The 10,245-nt window shown below is 33.1% G+C and overlaps 1 protein-coding gene across 7 annotated transcripts in view; it reads left to right on the top strand.

Moving 5' to 3' along the window:
* Positions 1-221: 221 nt before the first annotated feature.
* LOC110022517 overlaps positions 222-10,245 on the top strand; it is a 13,539-nt gene continuing 3,515 nt past the window's right edge. Inside the window, exons 1-2 of one of the 7 annotated variants that reach the window (XM_020721495.1) lie at positions 222-358; positions 2,032-2,143. In XM_020721495.1, the coding sequence (XP_020577154.1) occupies positions 2,072-2,143 (72 nt within the window). In that variant the 5' untranslated portion in view covers positions 222-358; positions 2,032-2,071. Of the gene's footprint in view, positions 427-1,170; positions 1,782-2,031; positions 2,144-10,245 lie in introns of those variants that run through there. The other 6 variants (XM_020721499.1, XM_020721497.1, XM_020721498.1 and 3 more) reach the window with 6 other exon arrangements.

Genomic DNA, 10,245 nt, shown 5'->3' with positions numbered 1-10,245 from the left:
ATATATACAACAAATTTATTCGGTTATTGAATACTTGGTATGGTGGTTATTTTCGAAGCGAAAGTCATCAAAGAATATTTCCCAATTCCTATATTGTAAAGCCAATTAAACTTAAACATTTATATTTAATAAAATTAAATCTTAAATAATAATAATAATATTTTATTTAACTATTAATAAAGTTAATTTTCTTAAAAAAATTTCAATTATAAACACTTTTTATCCCAAGCGCACGGCTCCGCCCCGGTCTCAGTCTTACCGGAAACCCTAATCGAAAAGAAGAGCGGAAGTCGGCTTGGGAGCTCGCTGCATCAACTGGATCGATCGATTTTCTAAGATTTTGCGTGGAGCCTGCAAGGTGATCTTCCATTTACTTACATTGGTCGAACTACAATATATCCGGAATTTACAGCGAAAACAAAGGAGGTAAAACGGGATTGAAATGAACTTAGTATTTATTTTGGTCACTACAAACTTTTGAAAGGATTGATCGTAAATCCTGCTACTAAAGAGCTCTAATTTTAACAACTGTTCCGTAGTTTCACCTCATTTTGTCTACCGCTTCTTTGGTTGCTGGTTCTGCCCTGCACTGTAGTTCATCTGGTTTGTTTCTTTTGCTTTGGATGCATTGTTATACCTCAATTTGGCTTTCATTTCCGTGCTTGTTTCGGATCTCTTTCTCGCTATACTGCTCCCTCTCTTTTGTTGTGAGTTTGCTGTTGTTATGAATTTTCTTGGATTTGACATGTTTCTTGCTTTCCTTCTTTTGAGATATTTAGGATTTATATGACGGCCAATATATAAAGTAGCTCTTAATATATAGATTTAAAAAAAAAAAAAAGAGAAAGTTGGGGGCGTGTATAAAATGTGTCGTCTTTTCTTTTATTTTATTTTTTAAAATTTTCTTATAAATAATAATCTTATTAATACATATTAAATATTATTATAAATATTATTGTTATTATTATATACATTAATTAAAATATTACAATTTTTAATTAATTAACAAATTGTAATTAATTTTTAATTATTTTAAAATATATATAATTTAACAAATTAAATTAACTAACAAAATATGAAATTCGTAAAATTTATTTCATATTTAAATATATTCGTAATATAATATTTACAAAGAAATACTATCTTCTTCTACGTCAGGGTGGAGCAGCACCTGAGCCCGGTGTATTTCGAGACGGTAGTCATAGTGGTTGATGCCGCAACTGATATTTTTGAAATTCTTCTTCAATATCATCGTTTTCAATTGTGTCATTCATAGCATCTCATGACATTCAGTAAATTTTTTCGTTAAGATTTGATGGAAAGGAAAATTGTGGTGTACTGAAATTAATGTCTATATCAGAAATAAGCGCAACCATGAGAATGTTCTGAAAATGCAAATCCAAGTTTCTACCAGGAGTGGTTGTCCAATGCAAGTCAAATGATGAAATCTCATATGTTAATGATATTGCATAGCCAGAGGATCCTGCTCAGCTGGATGATCTTGCATGGCTGGAAAGTCTCACAAATACTGATTGGTCGAAATAAGCAAATGCCTGTGGATATTATTGTTCTTGTGACTTTTGAGACGAAGTTCTTTGTGTTATGCTGACCAAAGATCTCCTTGAAGCATCTTCCGTTGATCACCTAGCAGCAGTGGAAGACGACCGACGTGGAACTGCAAAGGTTGATCTACTGGGGTCTTGCGGTCTATCATCTGTTCTATAAGACGAACGTGCTTCAAAATTATGTCCATCTAATCGATCAAATACAACATAATTAATGTGAATTGATTCTTCAATTATGCATGATGGTTCCATAATCTCGTCATAACATTGTTTCATGGAACTACCACTTGCACTGCGATCCCCTCCAAACCTTTTTGCGATGTCCTTGCTACGAATGAAGTAATCTAGCTGTATAATTGATAATCTTATTTTATTATTATGTATTTTATAATAAAAAAATAGTACTTGCTATAAAAGAATGCAAATACATAGCACTATTCTCTCTCATGATGATCACATGTAATAGGTATCAGGAGGCTGAGGTGGATGCTTTGCTAAGTAGAGTGATGCCCAAGCGCCATACCACTGCAAATAATGAGCTAATTCTTCCTCTCGGTCTTCTTGTGGTGGGTTTAATGGTACAATAAATGATGCTCGACGATTATTTCATATCTCGATATATTTATTGTAATATTGCTCCCAGTCAGTTCCTACTCTACCTTGGCCATTGACTCTTTGAAAACCTTTTTTGATGGGTTCAATGATTATAGGCTGAATGCTTACAAACTGTCGCATAACGTGATCTGGAAGGTGTCACCTGATACGCTTACAGTTCATTAGTAAAGCACGAGCGGTCCAAATATCTATGTTCTCAAAGCACGTCTTGTAAAACACTATATTTGCATCTAAATATAGTTTCCAAATTGCGCATGAAACTATAAATTAAATTTAGCTAATATATATTTAAGACATGAATATGAGATTAAATAAAAAAATGAGTATTATACCTGACTCTTTTTGAGTCCATCAAATTCATCTATATACATCATGGTATTTACAACTAACACTTTCTGTATCCACTCTTCATTCTACCGGCATGTTATTTAAGCAAATGAGGTGAATGTAATTAAAAAATTAGAGTGTTTAGGGGTAAATGGAGAAAATAATTTTGAACATGAATCCGAGCTACTTGTCTATTAATTTTTGAGGAATCAGAACATGAAGAGTGGATCTACTAACATATAAGTGCTTCCAATATCACATTTAAAGCAATTGCAAACATCCACCAATCAGGACACGGGTGTGCTTGGTAGCTGGATTAAATTCTCTATATAAATATGCTAGAACTGTGCCACCTAAAAAATATCATCTAAATTCATTCAAATCCTCGATAATGGTAAATAAGCTAAGCGAACATGTGATTCAGATGTATTTGGAATTATGAAACATCCTATCATGAACAAAATGTAGGCCATAACATGCTTAAAAAAATCATGTGGATGTAAATCAACGTAAGACTTCCTATATAATTGTTAGTGGAGCCAACACAATGACATGATTGCCTGTGAATGAGATTGCACCATATAGTTATTCGATGTAATGTTATGGTTTATACAATGATGATAGATAACTTCATCCCTCATATGGTCACCTAGCAGGTCATCACAACATGTCGGCCAACTCGACCAACGCAACCCCGTGCCAACTAGGGCTGCCAAAATGGCTTGTTGTTCGTGAACAACTCGTATTCGGCTCGTTAAGAAGCTTGTGTTCGATTCGTTCGCTAAGTTAAAAAGTCAAACATTAACACTTTTTTGTGTTCGATATATAAATGACATCTTTCTTAGATCCAGAAATCGAACTTTATAGTCTGAATCAAATGCATCTTTGGCTCAAAATACCACTCATCAATTATATATATGTGTGTGTATGTGTGTGTCTTGCCTCAACCCTTAACATCCTACCCCTGCGTGATTAAGGTTGTCAAAAAGACTCTTTATTCACGAACACCTCTTGTTTGGCTCACTATGCAAACGAGCCGAATACGAACACACTTTTTATGTTTGAAATATAAACTAGCCGAACAAGAACACATAAGATAAGCACCTGAAATTCGAGAAGTAGGACTTCTCTCCCAAACCCTAACCTTAAAACTCAAAACAACAATCTTCTGCCTCCCCTAACCATAAACATATTAAATTAGTTTTTATTTTTAATTTTTCATTTTCTTAACAGCCAGTCTTCCGCCTTAGGTTGCATAGCTTGTAGATTTGTTACAGATTCTTGAAATAGGAGGACATACACTCTTAAAAGTGAATCCTGTGTAAATTTAGTCATTGGGCTGGAAGTATAAGCTCTTGTTTGAGCAGAACATCAAGGGATCATATTGTATGTATTGGTATCCTTTTTCTTTGTTTTGGCGGTGATGCGAAAAATGTGAATGCTTTTGAGAAGATTAGAATCTGTGGCTTTACAAACGTATGGCAGAACTCATGCCATCCAAAGAAGTGGTATGAAGGTGCATTTTGTTTACAGGTTTCAGTTTTATTTGCGTAATGCATGCTGTTGCCGTTTTGAGCTGTAATATCTTGGATACATGTCTGCTGATCCTCCGAAATCACCAATCTCTACATGGAAATAGTAAATTTGAATATTGAATTTCTGTTCAAGATGAACATAATTTGGGAAGCTTAGTTCAGCAGACGCTGTAGAGTTTAGCTCTAGGATAAAGCTTCTAGATTTCCTTGTAGTAGCGTAGTTCTCTTGCAGTGCTTGGGAAAAGAAAAATTGTTCTTTTTATCAAAATCATGCATTAGGAGTGATGAGATAGACGTGGTTTTCATTTTGCATTTGCGTTGAAATTTCTGACTTTTATTTCTACAGTATCGTCATGTTTCTAAAATTATAATATATTTTCTTTTTAATCATTGAAACATTCAACCATTTTTTTATCATATATGATAAATAATGCTCAACTGTGTTGGATCTTGAATCCACTTGTGCTATGAATCCATGACATAAATTTATATTATTTTTGTATTTTCTTATATTTATGTTCAGAACTCTAATGAGTAAAATATTTCTGCAACTTTCGGAGGAACTCTTGGAGAAAAAACTCTAAAATTTTTTCATCTTACTAATACAACAAATTACAAATATATACAACCTAGACTAACCCTCATACAATTCGAAGGAAATTTAGATTGCCATGATAAGAAGTAAAGAAATAAAAATGCAGTAATAGATAATTAAGGGAGAATAACTTCTCCCCATCAAATATAGAAGCAAACCCACAATTTTTTAAATTGTTGGTGGGCCCATGTGGTCCACGATTATATGCATTTCTTCACTCTCCCTCAAGTTGGGTTGTCTATGCCATGCATCCCAAACTTGCTATTGAGATCAATAAATGGTGCCGAGGAAGTGCCTCGGTAAGAATGTCAACAATCTAATATTGAGTTGAAATATAACTTTTTAGTTGGAGAACCCCTCCATTGAACTTCTCAGATATGAAGTGCCTGCGAAGCTCTATATGTTTGGTTCGATTATGATGTACCAGATTTTTTGAAATATTGATGGTAATTACTATCTTTGAACACTTAATAGTTTTTTTGTTCTCTAACTAGTAATTTCTTTAGCCAACCTTTCACAAATTCTTAGGGCCTTGACTTGATACTCAAATTCTGCGCTTCTTTTTGCCACAACTTGCTTTTTTTCTTCTCTAAGTAACTAGGTTATCTTGAATGGTAGTCCAAATCTGATACATGCTCCAACTCAGCCCCTTAATGTGAATTTTTTGGTAATATGTTTGATTTTCAAAGGAGACATCCATGAAGTCGTAGAATTTTTGTGTTTCTAACATTTATACCTCTTTTTGTATGAAGAGTAGTACCTCACAAAGATGTATTTGATGGACTTGAGATCAAGCTTGGTCTGATGTGGTTGATGTAGATGAATAAAGGCGATGCAATCTTATATTGACGATGCCATTTTTTGGATAGATAAAGTCGAGAGTGGAGTTGTAGTCTTGTGCAATATTAGTTTGAGAATATGAATTTTGCTTTAAAATTGGGTGAGGATCATTTTGTTGAAGGTATCAAATATGTGAAAGGTTTTAAATATGCTAATAATTTTATATTTTTCCTTCACGTGTGATCATCAATGTAGGTGACAAACTACAATCTCATTTGTAATTTATTTTATTTTATTTTAAGGGACCTCGAATATCACTATGAATCATGAAGAAGAGTTGTGTTGGTTTGTATTTCAGGTGTGAGTACACTTATCGAGTATGCTTAGCAAGTTGACAAGTTTAATGCTGATAAGAACTAGTTTTTTGTTGATAAACAAATGAAAATATAATTTTTTTAATATAATATAAATGAGGATGCCCAATGCGAAAATGTCATAACATAACTCAACTCTCATGAGAATCAGACTCAGGTAAAAGAGTTGAATCAAAAGGATTTTGAATGGCGGGGCGGTCCTTTTTAAGAGGGAGTCCTATTGAGCTGATAAAGTTTATGATGCATGTCAACATTGCTAATCACCTCCCCCGAGTCTATTACCTAAAATTCACACAAATTATGGTGAATTTAGAAACACAATTTATGTCACGTGCAAGGCACTGATTGAAAAATAATATCCTTTGTGAGTTTCACACTTTCTCTTCCTAATACAGATGCGAGGGAGTCATCAGCGGTTTTAATTGCAACAATGTTTGCAAGAATGAAGGGATTAAAAAAAAGTGATATCACTTGTCATGTGATCAGATGTTCCAAAGTTCACCATCTAATGTTGATTCTTCCCATTGAGAGCAACAAAAGCATATGAAATGATATCTTGATGTGCTAGAAGGTTGGTAGAAGGCTCCAAATATTGTCCTATAAGCCTTTGGAGAGCTTCAACTTGTTTCTTGCTTAATATACTATGTTCATGAGACTTTTCTTTCTTTGATGTTGTGTTTGTTTGATTTTCCCAATCACCTTTAACTTTATCTAGCTTTCAATTTGGTGGCTTTCCATAAATTTTCCATCACTTCTTTTTCAGATGATCATGCTTCATGCAATGTTCACACCACGATCTGCTTCTCCTTTGTTTGTTATCTTAAAATGATTTGTGAGAGTAAAGTCGAGTTGTCAACATTTGATGTAGTGAGATTATTTGCTATCATGAGTTTCTTCCTGCTCTTTTTCCTTTGAACTTCAACAAAGGTTTCACGAATTGATGGAAGAGGTTTGGTTCCATGATTCTTCCTCTGACTTTATCTAGTTCCTTGATGAGTTCTAGAAAATCTTTTCCGTTCACAATGGTTTTGTAAAGAGCAGAGTTCTTGTGAGCACTTTCTTGTATATGTTTCATACATATCTAGTTGGAGCCAATATCTAGAGAGAGTATTGAATTATTAAGTAACATCTAACTTACATTGCCGCATGTCATGCAATCTAATTTCAATGTCAAAAAACTCAGAGGTGTTGTCAACACTTGAATCAGTTTCACTTGTAATCTTAGATTTATTCTGTCATTTTGTACAGAAGGAAGTTTTCTCTAATTTTTGTGGCCATGGAGTTGACAAGCCATAACAGGATCATATGATCTTCAATCTTTCATGTCTGATGTTTAGTATCATTAATTTTTGGTGCAGAATTTTTCTCAGTAAAATGATCATCTTTTTCTTTTTCACTGATGTACATGAACACAGATTGAGACCATTGGAGGAAATTGTTACCATGTAGTTTGTGATTGGTGGTGAGGGAAAAGATTCCAGATGCTGCAAAATCAAAATTCCTAGATTCGGGTTTAGAAGCAACTTTTGAAGATGAAGTAGCTTTCATGCTGTGTTTAGTCATGTTGAGGTGTCAACGGGAAGGAGTTTCACTGTCAGACAAAGGATTTCTACCAGAGAGACAAATTATCTATTGTCAACACATTCCCCTAGAGAGATAAATTATCCATCGCCGATACATAATTTATACAAACTGTTGTCGTTGACACAAGATTTTTGCTAGAAAGAGATTTGTGTTGGAGATATGATGTGGTTGTTGTGCAAATAGAGTACATTGGTAGGTTTTGCATTTCACTAGAGAGAAAATCATGAGGACTGTATTACAATTTCTGTCGTGTTTCCACTGGAGAGGAAAATCTCGGGATTCCTTATATTTGTGGCTGAAGGAACTTGCGACAACTCTAATAGAAGGCATCAAAAGCCTACGAATGTAGCAAACGTCTACAGGCTAGTCGGCGGTTGCGATCCATCAGGGAGAGGGAGCCGGAGTCATGGAGGACCTTTTGGCTGGCGGTTGCAGGGAGGATTCTGATGGCCGAAGCGAGATCTAGATTTGTTCCCTATCATTGGAACCATGTGGAATTTAGGTGGAACTCTTGAGAGGAAAAACTCTCTTCTTTTTTTTTTCAGCTTGCTAATACATGTAAATTACAAATTTATACAACTCTGCTTTTCTTTTCAAATTACTGATACAAGCAAATTACAAATATATACATCTCAGACTCTCCCTCATAATTGGAGGGAAATTCAAATCATCATAATAAGAAGAAAAGAAATAAAAAATGCAATAATGGATAATTAAGAAAATAATTTTACCCCCTCAAATATAGAAATGGACCCACAAGTTTCTAAATTCTAGGTGGGCCCATGCGGTCCACAGTTATATGCATATTTAACACTAGCAACTTACCATTTTTAATGCTGATATTAATATATTTAATTATTTTGATTTGGGCATAGTATTGGCATGTTCCTAAGTTCATTAATTACAATTTTCGAAATGTTAATATAGATGTTGATGTTGATGCTCCACTAAAATGTCAATTATTTTGGCCTCAACACAATGTGTATAAAATTTTGTTATCAAACTATAAACTAGTTTCCCTGCATAATTTTGTTGTACAAATTTTCTTGTTACAACCAGTTAGCATTATTCAAGATTTTTGCATTTGAATATAGCTTAAATTTCTTAAAGACATCACATATTTTCTTGCTGAAATAGTAGTATTAATTCGTGGGAACTTCAAATCCAATGAACTCCTAAAGCAAATTTTGCTTAAATAAATTATATTAATATTCTCTCCATGTTTGATCTTTAAAGATTTTAGGGTTGTTTACTGAATGCAGTTTAATTAAAATTTTATACTGAAGTATAGTTTAGCCAATGTTTTTATTAATGTATCACAGTTAATGCAAAACACTGTCATTTTTAGTTCCAAGCCCAGATGTGAAAAGTGGAGGGTTGCGTTGCGTAGTCGACAGTCAGCGTAAAACTTTTTCGAAAAAAAATCATGATATGAATCCTTTTGATCATTGTGTAAGAGCTAGGGCGTCCCCTGGAAGCAACGCACTTTATAGCCTAAATGCAGTGAAAAGTGTGCAAGGGTCGCTACACAGGCGCCCGGGTGTAGTGTTAAATAAGCAAGAGTTCCCACATTACGGGCGAATGCGGGTAAAGAAGTTAGTCCATGAAACTAATGAAACTAATATTATGATATGATCTTGGAATATAGGTACTCAATTGTAAATTAATGAAATTAATGAAATTAATTGATATTATGATTCATAGAAAAATTAATATCTTATGTATTCAAAAACTAAATGGGTTGGAGAAAAGGCTAAGGAGATTGACAATTTAGTTTTAAACTTTGGTATTCTGGTAAGAGTCACAGTAGAAATGGTGTAGGTATAATTATAAATAAGAGTTTGAAAGATAATGTTATAAAAATTAATAGAGTTGGAGATAGAATTATAGCCCTTAAGATTATCATTAATACTATGATTTCTAATATTATAAGTGCTTATGCTCCTCAAGCAGATTTAGATACAGGGTCTAAAAATAAATTTTAGAATGACTTAGAAGACTTGATACAAATGATACCTCTTGAAGGAGGAGTTTTTATTGAAGGAGATTTAAATGGACATATCGGTAGAGTGATAAAAGACTTAAAAAATATTCATGGAGGCTACGGTTTTGGAGTAACTAATGAAGAAGGTAGAACTATTTTAAATTTTGCTTTAGCATATGATTTTGTTATTACTAATACTTTATTCAAGAAAAGAGATGATCATCTTATTAGTTATAAGAGTGGATCTAATAAAACACAAATTGATTATTTTCTTATGAGAAGAAGAGATCGTCGTGATTGTAAAGATTGTAAGGTCATTCCAAGTGAGAATTTAAGTACCCTACATCGTTTATTAGCTCTAGATTTTAAGATTAAGACTTATAAAATAAAGAATACTAGGACTCATCATCGTAGAATTAGATGAGAAACTTAAAAGACACAAATAAAATTATTTTTATGAGTAAAATTTAAGATTTCAAAATTTGAGATATTCATGAAAAAACAAATGTTATGTGGGATAAAATAATAAACACTATTAAACAAGTAACAAAAGATGCAATTGGAGAATCAAAAGAAAAAGTTTCTTTAAATAAAAATAGTTGGTGCTGGAATAATAATGTGCAAGAAAAATAATATAAGAAGTTATGTTATAAAAACTAGTTTAAATGTAAAAGCTTAGAGAACTGGGATAAATATCAAACGATCCGCAGAGAGTCTAAAAAAACAATTTGTGATGCTAACGCTAAAAATTCTATTTTTAATGATATTTATAATAGATTAGATACTAAGGAGAGTGAAAAATATATGTATAAACTTGCAAAACAAAGAGAAAAGAAAAGTAAAGATTTAACTCAAGTAAAGTGTATTAAAGATGAAAATCAAAAAG

Source organism: Phalaenopsis equestris, unplaced genomic scaffold, assembly GCF_001263595.1.
Source record: "Phalaenopsis equestris unplaced genomic scaffold, ASM126359v1 Scaffold000194, whole genome shotgun sequence".
In the NCBI taxonomy this organism is placed as follows: Eukaryota; Viridiplantae; Streptophyta; class Magnoliopsida; order Asparagales; family Orchidaceae; genus Phalaenopsis; species Phalaenopsis equestris.
Note: the sequence above shows the minus strand (reverse complement) of the source record. Positions and strands in the feature narration are given on the sequence as shown.